Source organism: Pollicipes pollicipes, unplaced genomic scaffold (genome assembly GCF_011947565.3).
Source record: "Pollicipes pollicipes isolate AB1234 unplaced genomic scaffold, Ppol_2.1 Scaffold_3716;HRSCAF=4358_pilon_pilon_pilon, whole genome shotgun sequence".
Taxonomy (NCBI): domain Eukaryota; kingdom Metazoa; phylum Arthropoda; class Thecostraca; order Pollicipedomorpha; family Pollicipedidae; genus Pollicipes; species Pollicipes pollicipes.
The window spans coordinates 68738-84546 of record NW_023596360.1 but is presented as its reverse complement, the minus strand read 5'-3'; the positions used below and the strand labels follow the sequence as shown (position 1 = coordinate 84546).

Below are 15809 nucleotides of genomic sequence, written 5' to 3'. Positions count from 1 at the left end.
ACCCGGGCACTGGCTGCAAAAGTGCGCTGCGCTTGGACGGTGGCGCCGTCATGTCGCCGGCCATATTTGTGCGACCGACCGTATGTATGCATGTTTCATTGCCTAGCTGGATTTGCAAGTGTGCTCATTCGTTTGTTTATAAGGTGAAAGGCTGGCGGCCGGTTCTGGTCCAGTCCGTAGATTATCATATCAGCGCGGAGATAGCAGGTTGGCAGATTAAGCTGATTAGCGCTCGTCTTGATATGAGGGAGAGGTGGAGGTCGAACATCAGTGTGTTTTTAGCAAACGTAGTGAAAACAAAAATACTAGCTAAGCATGTCAGGCAATGATTCGTGCACTCATATTTAGAAGACAATGCACGGAAGCACCTGTCACTCCAAGTTTCGTCCCAGCAGCGTGAATCTCATTCGCACATTTTGTGCGGTAGCGTCTCACGTGGGTGACGCATTGAACTTGCATGACCCTGCATTCCACGGAGCCAACCACAGCACGTATCCAGACTGACGTCACGGGACGGTATGTTTACTGACGTCACGGGACGGTATGTTTACAAGACGGGCTGCAGTTGACATTTGGCTTAGTTCGGACGTCGGCTGCCGTGGGACCCCGTTCTCTGCGCCGCACACCACGTTGCCGGGCAGCCCCGCCCTGCGACGCTTCACCCACGCAGTATGCGGACGAGCGGATAAGCGCTCGGTCGAACGAGTGGCTGGCGCCAGCGGCGCCAGACCAGTCATCGGCGCACGCGGCGCATCGGAGCGTTCCTGACAGTGGTGAGTGCTGAATCAGTGCCCTAGAATTGCCGACTTTGGGCATAAAGCAACACTCTATGAGGAACAATTTTTCACTCCATTTCCCCATATTTTATGTGATTTGTTCACTCCTGCCTGACATTGCCTAATCGCACATGCCAAACCCCTATTTCCCTTTCTGAGGTTTTTAGATGCCATCCAAAACCGAGCTCAATTGAAACCACCAAGCATAAACGAGGCTCCGTAAAACCTGGACACCTATGGCTATATCATGCCTCACCTACATCTGAATCATGTCTATGCATGCACAGAGCAAGGGCGTCTGGTACCTCCAAGCCCAAGAACCCCAGCGACCCCAGCCACTTGCACGCATTAAGTTTGGTTTGTCTACAAAATGCACGACAAACTGCAGCTGTGCGCCAAATGCAAGGTTTTCACGCGTCCCCTATTTTTTTTTATCTCACCACAACACCACGAAAGCGGAGCCTGGTGTAAACACCAGCAAGGCCAGGTAGAGAATTTTACTCCACGTATTTCTTTTTTCCTGAGGAATTTCGACCACTAGATTGCATCACTCCGGAAATGCATGAGTGAAAAGTTCAAGAAATGTCTTATAAATTAAACTTTCAAAATGAATATCAGCATTTGAGCACTTGTATTAGCAGGTTTTAAGTCAAATCAGCTGATAACAACATGTTGCGAGAAAAGTACCAGTCTTTATATTTATTTAGCTACTTTTATTTTTTCTTGGTATCATACCAGTGCCATACCACTTTATTCTTCCTTCTTTTTCGATTGCCTTTTGAGGTACCATCTGCTCCTTAAAATTTTGATCAATTTCTCTGCGGGATGCTCTAACAGCAAACTTGTACGTGTTTCATACATAAATTGGATCAATTCGCCAGCCGCCCAAACATGTTTGATATGCACCCAAGCGTGAATAATTTGCAGGGAATGAAGAAGACAATTTGAAGCACGAAACTTATTTTTGCCGTCATTTTTGCTCCCAAACCTTCGGTTAACCGTGTTCTTGGTTCATGCCGGTGCTCAATAATGGTAAATCCAAGCTTTTCGAGTGTCTGGCCAGGCTACCTGGCAAGGCTATTGGAATGGCACCATGCAGAGCGTTGGGACACACCTGACGCAGCTAATACAGAAGTGCTCGTTGGCGAAATTCTGCCCTCTGGAGATGATTATCATGCACACTTCTTACTTCTTTCGCATTTTAATCCGGAAGGCTGGTGGGCATGATTGATATTTGTAGCTGGCGGTGAGTCGGATGACTGTCTGCCAGCAGACCATGCAAAAGGTACTGAGTTTTTGCTTTTGGAGGAGCAGGAATAAGCCAGTAAGTCTCCTGTGGACCAAGTAATTGCTTACCTTGCCTGCTTTCAGCACATGATTGGTAACCAGAGTTAGCCATTTTTTTGTTTTAATGCACCGATTTTTGCCATAAAAGAAATTATGATGCCACGAGGCGTGCAATGGGCTTATTTTGTTCCATATTCTTGGTTATTTGCCCAAATGTCTTAATGTGGTCTCTCATGGTGCTTTAACCAGATGTTTTCTGTAGTTGTCATGGTTTGCAAATGACTGTGCTGTGTATATGCACTACATTTTTAACACAGTGACACTCTAAGCTGCATAGCAATTATAATGTGAGTTAAGTATTGGTATGTAACAAAGAGTCAGACCACCCCATTTAAATGTGAAACCAACATCACAAACTTTGTCATTAAATATGAATAAACAAGCCCAAATGGATGCATTTGCTGCAGCTGAAAAGGCAAGCAGCAATACTGGGATGGTCATCTAAAAGTTGTGTTGTTCTTGGAGAAGACAGATTGTTTTGTGGAGCATGCCTATTATTGCCCTTGACTTCAGCACAAGTGGTGCTGCTGTCAACAGATTGGTGAGTTGAGATGATGTTCATCATATGGGCTACTCTTAGGTTGAGTTGGTCAAGTGCATGATAAGTGGCAATAGGAATTGTGCAAGAATCAGCAACTCACAACTGCTGCTGTGGTACAAACAGGCTACACAGGATGAGATGATGTAAGGCCTCTTTGGGTTAGGCAGAGGCTACTTTCATGGAAATAAGCATTGGTATTTTGTAAGAAACAGTGACAAAATGTTTGTTTTCCCTGACCCCATCTTAACAGAAGCCAGAAGTATATTGTGTTTGGCTTGGTGATGGGCTGATGTGTAGGAGTCCAAGGTGTTTTGTTGGAGTGTTTTATGCTTGTTGAATTTTCTGTTGTTATTTTGTCATTGAATTCCTTTGCTTTGTTTTGTTTTAAAAGTGCTGCGGAAGGAAATTGAAAAGTACAACATCTAATTATTGGTGTTAATAATTTGTTATGATCATAATACTGTCATAAAATTACTATGCTTTAACGCGCGCCCGGTTGGCCGGCTAGATACCCTTCACTCGGGTAGGGGGGGGGGGGGTCAATTTGGCCCCCCTCTGAGATCTGGGAAACTAAGAAAGCTAGAGACACCAAATTTACGGGGTGTCTTGACCTACACGTGAACTCACGTAGGTTCAGGTTTTAACTTCCTAGGTCATGACCTTCAGGTCGAATAAGGTTAAACAAGGTCAAATTCCAGGTTGGTCTCCAAAGGGCCCCTAGAACTTCGGCAACTGTCTCTAAGCAAAGGGTCACAAGCCCATTTGAGGTCATTGACCTTGTTTGACCTTTTGAAGGTCATGGTGACCAAAATGATACCAGACTGCTCAACGTTTTGCATTTGAATAAGCGACAAGGATTACGCTAGGCAATATGGTCCTAAAACAAAAAGTTCGACCCGGGTCGTCTTAAGTCAATGGCCTGTTCTGACCTCTGAGAAGTCAACTGAAGATGTATAATGCGGTTTCTGCTGTCAAGAAATGCGAAATGAGCAACAGAAACTATCCCATACAGCAAGCCCCGGAATTATATATCAGGTTGGTTTTGACCCTGGTCTGACCATCATACCTGACCTTGGGTCAACGAATTTGCTCGGTCAATATTTGTGGTGTCTAAGAAAGCATCTCAGAGATATATGTCTTCGTCAAGCACTCCGTTGCATTAGATTGAACGATTCCCTGGGAATTGCCTTCGCTGAAACCATGGGCTGACTTTGACCTGTCGTAGGCCAGCGACCTTGCAAGGTATGTGTAAAATGTGTAGTCAAGCGATCCGCTATGCAATTTTCTACAGCCATGCAAAATTTGGTGCGGCTACGCCGCGCCGTCCAGAAGCCATTCGCGAATAGCCCTCGGGAGGGGGGTCAATTTGCCCCCCCAAACCCGGGCGCGTGTTTATGTATTCTGTTTCACTTCAATGGCCTAAGATGTTAAAAAACAAAATAGTTTTGTCAGTTTCCTGATATTACGTCAATGCCAAATTTAAATAGATGTCTTTATTTGCTCACGCATCAGTCACGAGCTCATAAGTTCCATCCTTTGTTAAATGATTTTTTCACTCCCGCACGGTTTTTTGCGATGTAATTTTTCACTCGCACCCTAGTTTAAAAGTGATTCTAGCTCCCTGGTGCTGATCGCTGACGGGCCGGTCCGGGGAAATATATATATATATATATATAATATATATGTATATATATATATATATATACACATACATAAATTTTGTTATGACGAGTGGCATGACAGAGAAAAAGCTATCGACCAACACGTACATTCAGATCACTGTACACTTGAAGCATGCTAGTCAAGATGCATTCTGCTATTTATGGGCTTGAGAGAGAGGTCAGTAGCCAGAACGGAATCAATGCGACGGGCTGTTGGTACCAGAGGTAGGATAATTGTTCGGGCTATCGTTCTCATGTTCCGTATTAGTATGCACATAACATTTCGGCCAGTTCATCCGGCGGCGGCAGGTGTTAATGAGTCGTGAGAAGGACTGGGAGGTGCGTGGCTTTCAGCCATGCGTGTGCCGCAATCGGATTTATTTCCCCGGAATGGTGAAATTCTAACCGGGGTCCTGCGAGGATTGTGAGCCCAGCGCTTTCCCTTTAAAGTCACGGGCTTAGTGGTACCACCTTCCCCGTGAGCTTCCCCATACGCCTTACCACCTTCCCCAGTAGCCCAGCGGTAAAGCGCTCGACTTCATGAGAAGACCCCGGTTCGAATCCCAGCTATTCTAAGAGCAAGTTCGGTTTATGGCGCGTGCATGGCTGACAGCCAAATGCCATTTAGTCCTGAGGGCTCAGTTATGCATGATGACGGCTAGAAAATGAATTGGTCAAAACGTTACGCACACACAAGATATTAGGCAAGGACGATTGCCCCACCCAATTATTCCATCCGAATAACAATGAATGTTTGTGGTTCCATCAGGAAAGCAATGAATATATGTGGTTTCACAGCAGACGGCGTATGCCATCTGAGTAGAAGTGCTTTGGTGGGCGTTTGAAAATGTGCGTCGTATTGCTCTGCTCTGTAAATAGCATGCTCTGATTCGTAAACACAGTCTTGCGCCGAGCTGAGCATCCCAGAAAGCCTTGTTCCCAAAGTCAAATTGCACTTAAAAGGTAAGGGCGCTTAACGTCATAGGCTAAAGACCAGTCATGCTATAACGTTTGGTTGAATTCGCCCGATAACGGCCTAATTCTGCATATGTCTGACTAGAGCGTCTCCGACTCTTTACGTTTTATTGCATATTGCATTGTCTTTTATTGCCTAATAATTTAGGCCAATTTGGGTATTGCGAATATTACATAACGCGCTTGTCAGAAAAGGCAACACAAATTAACTTATTACTTTCATTGCTGTGAGCGGGGCGCGCGCTGGCATTTTTCCCGTTGGAACGGCTACTTCAAAACAAAATGCTGAGCCATTCAGAAAATTGTGTTAAAACTGATGTTTTGGACTTAGCGCGGGTCCTATGGAGAACGAGTGTGTGTAATGCTACCACGACTTGAGTAGCTTTCGTGCAAAGCCTTAGAGCTGAACTGGAATATGGAAGTTATCATTCTTAAGCTCTGCGTGACATGTTTAGCTCAGTGCTTCATTTGGAATGCAGTTTTTTTTGTTCTGGAAGGAGAAGAATTAAAACACGTCTTGGGAGATTCTGACCGAGTTATGTAAGGCTTATGTCGTAGCTTTTTCGTTCGATGCTCAATTTTTAGGACTTGACTCTTCATGGTACCGCCAAAAGTTCTGCCAAATTCTGGTCTGCATAAGGGATTTACGGGCATTGAGTGCGACGTCATGGTAACCATACTGTTGGACTGTGGTTGCAATTACGAAAACATTTTGATCTCTGTCGCTATTATCGAAGACAAAGTGCAAAAGTGATGAAATCTTGGACGCTCCCGATGCGTTGGGGGAAATGACTTTCTTTTTAATCGAAATTGTCTCTTCCTTCTGTATCAAAACAATTCGGCGGGCAGTGGTGGTGATATGAGATTTGAAGCACGCGGACTTTTTGGCCATATGGTGCCCACAATTACAGTTGAAAAACCGTTTTGATAGGTTTAATCATGTCCATAATTATTAAATGTTTGAGAAGAACCAAATTGGAGTCGTATTTATTTGCCTAGCTTCCTGTGCTAGAGCGACGCCACCAACGTTTGTCTAAGAGGCTAAGGAGATCTAGGGATATCAAAAGTACGTATCAGGCCTTTTATCCCAGCACTTTGATGATCTCCAAAACCTTCAAACCTTTTAAATATTTGTTTTCTCTCTAAAAGCAACTACTGTCTATTCCACTAGACGCCAGAAGTACTCCGCGGGGCACTTTTCCGACCAGCGGATTGTCTTTAAAGGCATCGTCTTCGGAGGGCTTTACATCGAATACTGTCATGCCGATTTCGATCAGTCTGACATCAAAAGAACAAAAGCTTCTTTGTGTTGTACTGAGGGATCTCCTTTGTCCAGAGGGGCCAAACTCCCATGGCGCGCCGGGTCAACGTTTTCATGCACGATGGACCGTACATTTTCCACTTCCGTGCGCCACCCGGTCTTAACAGTGCCGTCGGTAGCGGCCTGCTCCACAATTGGGTGACCTTGCGCTTAAGCCTGGCTCAGCCTAATAGTTTGATGCCAGTCCCTTACTGGATATGATGAGTTATTTGCTGTCAGACTATCCATATTCACAATGTAACGCAGCAGTCATTATCAGACATGCGCCTAGTTCCAAGTTTTCTTCCCGGTAGCTGGTTCCTGGTTCCTGATTCCAGAACCAGGAAGAATGTGTTATCTGTATCGTATTAGCGGCCATGGTTCCCTTCCGCTCCCTCTCCCTCCATCAGTTTGCAAATGTCACGAAGAGTTTAGGTTATGACAGTCCCTACCAGAGAAATGTCAAAGCGTGTGATTGCAGTTTACATGACGTTTATCCATGTGGGATATTTACGTTCGTGTGCAAGGCCTTAAGCAATACAAATTATTGCCTAATCCACAAATACTGGCGCATTGCGATCCTATTTTTAAAAAGTGGAGTTACTAAAATTAGGGACGTTGCAAAGCAGCAGTTAATCTCCTTAGTGCATAGGAGGCTTACTTCGAACCTGCGAGCTGCAACGGATGCCCTGCTTACGCTAGTAGATATCCCTAGAGTAACCACAAGAAACAGATGTCTTTTTCATGAAAAACTCACCAAAAAACCATCATTGTCGTGTGGCGACGTGGGTTAGCCCCTGTCTCTGGAATTCCAACGTGTCACTTAAACTACCCATAACAGATGCTCTTGAGGCAACAAAAAGTTGCATGAAGAGGCTCACAGGACATCATTTTCTTGAAGAGTATACTTCTTCGTGATGCATTTGACGAACCATGTGGCTGGGTGTCCTACGTGTATATATATTTTATGACTATTACGTACGCATTCACCCCGTAAATGGCGACTCTGTTTTTCGATCACCCACCTGCAACAAGCTTGCTTAGTCAGGTGAGTAGCGGAAAGTGGAGCCTTCGACTTCATCCCTCGGGCTAGACCTTTGCCACTCCCAGCCTGCGTGAATATTGCTGGTGAATATTGCTGTACTAAAATCGTGGGAGTGGGCTACTTTTCTGCGACTTGCGTTTCTTATTTTTGCTGTTAATGTATGGTTCATCGTGTCGCATGGAATAGTGGGAGGGTCACTACTGGCTGCCCGTTAAGTTGTTTACGGGTGGGCGGCGGGGTGGCAGCCAGGGCCGTAGGATAATAGCGCAACAGCACGGTGGCAGCACAGAATTATTGAAGCCAAGTCGAAGAGCAGAAGCCGAGGGTCTTGAAAGGGGTGAGCGAATTTCATGTAGTCGAACTTCAAGTACCGTCAAGCGTGCGGCTCTGGTCAGATTACCTACCACAGGATCCCCTCATACTGAGTGCTCGGAGTTTGACATGCAAGACGTTCTTGTCTATCACGGTCAATAATGGCGAGGAGCAGTGAAGAGAGTAAGGGACAAAAAAAAAATACTGAGCGAGTCCTAAATGCCTCATCAAAAACAAGCGTCCACAGACGGACGGGTGTAACTTCACAAAATGAGATGGTGTAGGTGAGCTGAATGGTGTAAACTTACTCCAGCTACCACCAGATTACGGTAACAAATAGGCTTTTGCACAGATTTAGCACGTTCTCTTCTCAAAGTTCGGACGGGGGGGGGGGGGGTGGGAAGGGAGAGGGAAGAGAAAGGTAAACCCTATGGGCGAGACATTTGCGTTGATGTTTGAGTGTGTCTAGTACGCGGCGTTAGGCGGCACAACATAAGTGATGCCACTCAGTGCCGATAGCGTGACAGGGGCGTATTTTGCAAAATGTATTGGCGTGGGGGTAAGAGCAGTTCAAATTTATGAGACCCACCTCAAAAGTACACAAGCAAACGCTTTTTCGCGGGTTTGCCTCACTTTCTTCACAAAATTGGGGAGACTGGAGTTTTAGTGTAGGAGGTGGGGGATCACTACTAGCAGGAAACTACACCCTGCAACCTGAGGTCATTAGTTTATTGTGTGCGTACTCAGTGCACATGAACATGGCCGGTTGGCCTCGAGGAGAGAACGCAAGTAACTGAATAACCATCGCCCTGATTCGCCGTTTTAGTAAAGCGGACTTACAGCGGGGTCGATGCGACAACCACCCGTCCGTTTGCCATCGAACACACGTCGATTGCCGCCCACCGCCCTCGTTGGCCGTAGATCGCCGCGGAGTGCCCCACATTCAGGGGACGCAGGGGCGTAGAAGGTGGAGCGATGACGACACTGGCCAATGCTGGGTGGAAAGAAGAGGCAAGGTGGGGCGGGGGGGGGGGGGGGCAGTAGCCGAAGTTCATACTGGTAATTGGTGTGAGGATGAAAGAAACATCCCTCGCAATTTATTTTGACAGTTTCTTTTTGCTATCGTCATTGTGTGGCTGTAATCCGCCACCCTCTTCTTTTCTGTCATGTCCCTTCATGCCATCCCCATTACTGTCCTAGCTTATTTTGCTTGCTGTTCTACCACCCAGGGTGCCGGTAGTGCATTGGATCAGTGTACTGGTACTGGAGTGTTTGCGTTAACCACGTTTTGCGTTAACCACGTACACGTTTGGGAAACCAGAGGAACAGGGTTCAATTTCTCGCGGTGCCCTCCCCTTTCTGCCAGGGGTGAGAGGCGAGCGACGTCATGGCCTCAGCAGTTGAGCGCGACATTAAGTCCCGATAAACGACTGCTGTTTCATGCGTTTCAAGGTTTTGCCCTGTCCTTTCCTACCCTGTGCTATTATCTTCTCCTCAATCCTGTCCAACTTAGTCCTCTCTCATCCTGCCCCGGCCGCAAACAATGTCCTGTTCTGTCCTATTGCCACCTATCCCCTCCATTTCCTGTCTTCTGGCTGTCATGGCACGCCCAGTGATGGCGAGACTTCCATGGAGATCGGGGGACGAAAAACATGATTTGTATCCCCTTCTTTATTTGCTGCATGCCCATGCGTGTAATCCGCCAATGTTGTCTGTAGAATGGTTTATTTTATTGCAAACTTCCAATTCAAAATGTCATTAGCATTACAGGTAGTCTCCTTTACATTCCATCTCAGTCTTCAATCCGATTGTCCCCACGAGCTCAGAGTCGTGATTACGCCCATGCCCAAAAAGCCAGATTTCTTGGGACAGTATGTTGCTTTCTTAAAGATGATTCCCAATGCCTGTCAACTTGTTTTCTGTTTTGCGTCTCCCTGACTCGTTCTTGTCCTGCTCCACTTCGCTGATATGTCCACGTCACTTACTTCTCCACGCGTACCACTTCGCCGTTTAATACATATGTGTTATATTTGTCAATTGTAGTGTGTACAGCAGCGATTGCCCAACAGTACAGTAAGAAAACTTGTCTAATTTGGTAGCTTTGCAGCGGATTATGTCAGCCAGTGGCGTTTTTTATCTACCGGAATAAAAACTGTTCGGGCAGGTTCAGGTTTCGTATGAGTTTCCTTTAGAACATGATGGCTGTTGCTGAAAAGTGATGCATGCTTTCAAGTGTAATGCAGCATTCACGCTCTTTACAATCGTGGGAAAGTTATGACATAATACTAATTCAAACTCCAAAGTTTTTACTGTCGTAGCATCTGCTTCATGTTTTTTACAAACGAGAGCCTGTCAAACGTTTAATGGAAACTTAAGTTCTACGACATGATTACACATCTTGTACATTTCCAGCACCTAACTAAAATCTACGCACTGGATTTGTTTGTAAGGGTATGTGGACAAGTCATCAGTTTGGACCAGGGCTGGCTTAGGGCTTTCTATCAGTTGCTCATCGAACAACACAAATGCCTCGAAACGATTGAAACGAATATCACTTCTGATATTCGTCTTCTTTAAGGCACGTAGCTCCCCCCCCGAAAAAATATTTTCTCTTTTCTATCCCTCTATCCGCATCCCCTATCGGTACCCTATCTCTCTTTTCTTCTGGTTATACCACGAGAAATAATGCCACCTGTACCGTCCTTTTCTCTATGCATAATGTTTCCCGCGAACGCACTGAACAGCTTACGTAGGTATGGTATTATCCTGAAAGTTAGTGCTTGACTTCGTTTTACCGTTTCCGTTGCGTGCCAGGGTGCTGTGGAATGATGACAATTGTTCAGTTTTTATCGGCAGCAGAACGTGAAGCGTAACTTTGCTTGCTACGACGACGTTTATTCGGTACCTCTTGGCATATCGAAAGTCGATAACTGTCAGCAAAGAACTCCAGAAGCTCCAAAGCCTGTATTGTTTATATCAAGCATGTTGATCTAGGCAAACTGAACGGTGCTGGACTCTTCGTGACCCAGTGGTGGAGGTGAGTTCCATGATCCTGGGAGATTAGGTCATTTTTTCGGTTGGGGGTTTTCCAAAGGAGGGTAATTATACACTGGCTGAGCCGACGCTCTCAGTGGACGGGCGAGTCCGGCCAATCGGTGGACAGGTACAATGCATTCTGCCATGGCCCTCCGTCTGTTTCTCCTCCTATATGCCTCCATGGTTAGAAGCTTGACGGTGCGCACGCCGCGTAGCTCACCTCCAGTGCATCACGAACCGTTCGGGGGCCCCTTGTATATGACCCAATGTCCTCTTCCAAGCACCGGCCGTGGTAACGGGTGCCTAGCTGACCTGACAGCCACGTCAGAAGGCCTGCGGCGGGGGCTGACGCTTGGCCCCGCAACGGGTTACAAACCGGTGACGCATTAAAGAGATGCCCCGTGGCCTAGTTTCTGCACCTATCGTTACGTTACGGTGGTCAGCGCTGAGATCACATAGCGAGGCCGACCAACCGCCGCCGGGCTGAAACTTGACCTACCTTCACAGTGATCCGGCGTCTGGCTCCGGCGGCGAGGGCAGCGAAGCGGAGGCGTGGGCAGGCCATTCTGCCAACCAGCAGAGGACGGGCGCGCGTCACCCCTCCGCGCGCGCCACAGTCGTTGCGGCGATGCGATGCTGGCGGCGGCCGCGCTTCTCTTGGCTGGGCGCGACCGATCGTAGGCCGCCCCCCCAACCTTTGGGCAGCGGCACGTGGCGCACGCCCAGCTCGTGACAATAATCGACGCAAGCTTGGCCTCACTCAACCTGTGGCGCAGTGAGATGCACAAAATGCCCACCGTTTAAACGGGGAGCTCGCAGGTGCTCCTGCGACGAGGAGTGGCGCGCTGTAGGCGGAGATTGTTGGCCTGGATGTGAGCCCACAGGCCCTGCCTCCCCGCAACGACTTGGCATCAGGGCGATCCCCAGATTTCGGGTATGTGTACATGGTGTCCTGCGGTGTCCGGTCCAGTGGCGGGACACCTCGGCGAAGGCCATGTGTGCTCGCAACGCGGCGTTTCGCCGAGGATTCGCGTTCGCGGCTTTAACCGGTTTACAAGCCCCGCCAGCGGGATGACCTACAGCAACTATTACTGCTCGCATATGCCACGGTGACTTAGCAGGGTCTGGTTTTTTGGACGCCGGCGATATCCTGTCGCGACACTGACCAAGAGCACCATTCGCCCTCAATATCACCGATACCTTCATTGAAGAGAACTACTCCAGAACCCTGCTGGGAGAATGGGGATTGTCAGTTATATGGACGAAAAACACGGAAGCGTTTCATGCGTGCGTAATTTCCCTACATTCGGGGGCAATAACGACAAAGACATTTGATGCGGAACTGTCAACCCAAAATATTCCAGTGTGCGGCTAACCTGGAGGCAACCTAGAACTCGCCCTAATGTGGCGACCGCGTACAATGCCTACATTATCATATCACGCAGAATCAGGTAGCCGTTGCAACGCGCACTGCGCCGCTGTGCAACTATGTACCACAATACATTAACTACTGGGCCGGCCGACCCACCATTTTGCTGACGGGAAGGCGTCCTCGCATGCATTATCAGTCTTTTTTCTCGACATCACCACCGGTCGGGCATGAACGCAGTGGGAGCACCAGGATCTGTACCGGCGCCCGACTCTGGACCCGTTCTTCAAGATCTGCAGGGAAGTCTCAGTTTCCTCTGGCGTCACCAACGCCACCGGCTCCCTGACCTGCCCAAGGTTACCGTAAACGAGTACCAGTTTCAGGTCAGCGACAAAGACGGTCGCGTACGTGCTGGCGTATGACCTGTTCTTGGATCGCGGCTATTACGAGCTCAGTGACGGACAGCTAACCTTTTGTGACCCGCGTTTCCAACTTAAAAGGTTCCAAACCGCCTTTTCATACGCCTTGGTGGAATGTCGTACAGCGTCGTGTTGTGCCTCCTGCTGCATCTGGCGGCGTTCTGTGCCGTGCCGAAACACGGAACCTGCCCGGAAAAATGTGTGACGTCCTTGTGCGTCTGCCTGCTTATCGGCTACCTCTGCTCCATGGCGGCATTGTGGCAGGATTACGGCACCGACGGCTGTGTTCTGCTGGCCATTGTTAATTTCAGCGCCTTCGCAGCAGCGCTATTCTGGGTCAATGTTATGGCGATCGACGTCTTCAACACCCTCAGGTGAGTAATATTGGGGAGCATGAGAGCATGACATACGACACCAGGGCATGAACGCATGATCCGCGTCCACTCTACCGGCTGATAAAAAAAGAAACCAAAAATCGCTTTACGCTAAATGACGAAAAGACTGGCGCTCGTGCGGGGACCTTAGCTGCATCAGCCTTTTCGCGTCACGCATGTAAAATGTCTCACAATCCGTTTCTGGTCCAACCTGCGCTAAAATCGCCGACATCAGTTGATCTATTGACACCCAAAAATTGTCTCTGGTTTAAATCCAGATTCAGGAGGCATGTAAAATGATTATACGAAAGCAGGAATGGAAGGGGCGTGTGGGTGGTAACTACCATGTCTATAAGAAACATTGACGTGCACCCTTTCATGTTGCATGGCGACAACTGGGGTAGCATCTTTCTCCATCCCAAAGCGATATGCCAGCACTAGCAAAGAGCAATAATTAGGAAGTGCGATTGGCTTGACATTAATTGATATGACAAATGGCTATCGAGTGCAAAACATGCACCAATCCGAGTGCCTCTCAGATGCACCACCTGTTACCTGAAGGCCGCAATCAGTTGCAAAATTCTCCCTCAGAGCTTAGTGGCCGTGGAGACCTTACATCAGCTGTGAAATACGTGTGCAAGTAAACTACGATATCAGCGTGCATAAGTGTAGGTGCTGATGAAAAAAATGTTCCACATTTGAAGATGTCGAAGGAACCGCCACATATAATGAAAGAAGCTGACTCATAACTATTGGTACACTTGTAAGTGGAAAAGGCTGCTCCAAAAAACATAATTTGTGTTTGGTAAGCGTACTCCTCAATACGCCATTGTTTGATTGCGTCATCGTATTTTGCACAGCATTGACTGAGAGCGAATTGACGGCCGATATATCTAGAGGTCGTGCTCACGAACGCCAGATATAATTGCCTCGACAAGTATGTCTTGCTTGGCCTTGATCGTTGCATGGCTAATGGAACGACGGAATTTGATTGACGTGATTTTGGCGTCGTGGATACCTGGGTAACCTTGAAATGGTCTCCCCGAAAAAGTCAGCACATCCTCGCGGGCGCGTAGCTCAGAAACTAGAGGAATTTGTTGAGGTATTCACAAGGCAAGGCTGCTGACTGCACCGGATGATATTCAAGATAGGTAGATGAGTTTAAAACCCCATAGAGATGTGAAATACTTCCTTTAACTGCGAGGTTACCTCTGCCTGGACACTTACAAACAGTTATCAATAAAAACAGGTATACGGGAACTGTTGCGTTATGGAGGGCGGGGATGACGTTGCAGGTTCCAGTCCCCTCTAATACTCGAATGAATTTAGCACTAGACTACGGCCGTGCATGACGGCTTAAAGTGTCTATGAGCCCCAATCTTAGGAAACTTCCGCGTTCTCTTATTGGTATGCGAAGTACCAGCAGAGAATTCTTGATTCACTGGACATACCGACCTGGAAGGTTTGGGTCAGCTGGTGCCTTCATGACTGTAGTATTAACGCCAGCAAGCATAGGTAGGCGCTTAAGGCAGGCAGTCTGCAGGTACGAACCATTTTAACTCAAGGGACGCGATTTTAATGCATGAAATACATACTTACCACCGCGCTGGAACTTAAATTTGCATCTACGATGTGTCAACTTTCAGCAGCAGAAGAATATGCAACTAAAATCCCGCCACACCATAACAACAAGTTTTCAACATCATGTCCAAGAAATGCTGGTTTGCATGATAACAAAACTATGCCGATAGAAAAAATAAATTATTAGTACGGCCGGATTCGAAACATATTGTTAAGTGGTATAGTGGTACGCGGATATAAGTGGCGCATGGCTAAGCTAAGTGTAAGTGATTGTTTGCCTACCCCTGTCTCATGCCTTAGCAATGAACTAACTGACGAGTGGCGGGCACCGACCGTCGTAGGACATCGTTGCTGTTCGTTGTTGACGGCCGTGGGGCTGCAGGGAAGCTTGTAACGATATGTTAACGTGCATTGATACGCGCCCGGATGGCCGGTTGGGAACCCTTCGCTCGGGTGGGGGTCAATTTGGCGCCCCTAAGATCTCAAAAACTAAGAGGGCTAGAGATACCAAATCCACACTGTGTGTTGGCCTCTACGAACTCACTTAGGTAAAAATTTGAGCCGCCTTAAGATCAAATAGGGCCACACGTTGAGATGGTCTCCAAATTGTCCTCCGAACCTAGATGCTTGTTCTAAGCAAAAGGTCACATGCTCATTCAGGGTAAGAAACCTTGTTTGACCTTTCGAAGGTTGTGGTGACCAAAATCATAGAAGACTGTTGAACTTTGCATTGGAATGAGCGGCTAAGTTTAGGCCAGGCAGTATATTCATAAAGACCAGATGATAATCTGGGTCATGTTAGGTAAGTGACCTATTCTGACCTATAAGAAGTCCATGTAAGACGGTCCATGCGGTTTCTGTCATCAACTAATTCGAAATGAGCACCAGAAACTACCCTATATAGCAACCCTCAAAGTAATAAAACAGGTTGGTTTTACCCTGGTCTGACCTTTTATCTGACCCTAGGTTAAAGGAATTCGATCACTCAGTTGTGTTGCCTAGGAAAGCATCTCCGAGATGTATGCTTCGTCCAAACCCCGTTGTTCCATCAGCTTCAACGATTCCCTCGAAAT

General features: G+C 47.4%; 1 protein-coding gene across 4 annotated transcripts in view; it reads left to right on the top strand.

The window, feature by feature from the left end:
• Positions 1-596: 596 nt before the first annotated feature.
• LOC119092936 (adhesion G protein-coupled receptor E3-like) overlaps positions 597-15809 on the top strand; it is a 49207-nt gene continuing 33994 nt past the window's right edge. For 2 of the 4 annotated variants that reach the window (XM_037215832.1, XM_037215833.1), the window contains exon 1: positions 13049-13155. In XM_037215832.1, coding sequence (XP_037071727.1) covers positions 13127-13155 — 29 coding nt within the window. In that variant the 5' untranslated portion in view covers positions 13049-13126. Of the gene's footprint in view, positions 774-11500; positions 11568-13048; positions 13156-15809 lie in introns of those variants that run through there. The other 2 variants (XR_005093574.1, XR_005093573.1) reach the window with 2 other exon arrangements.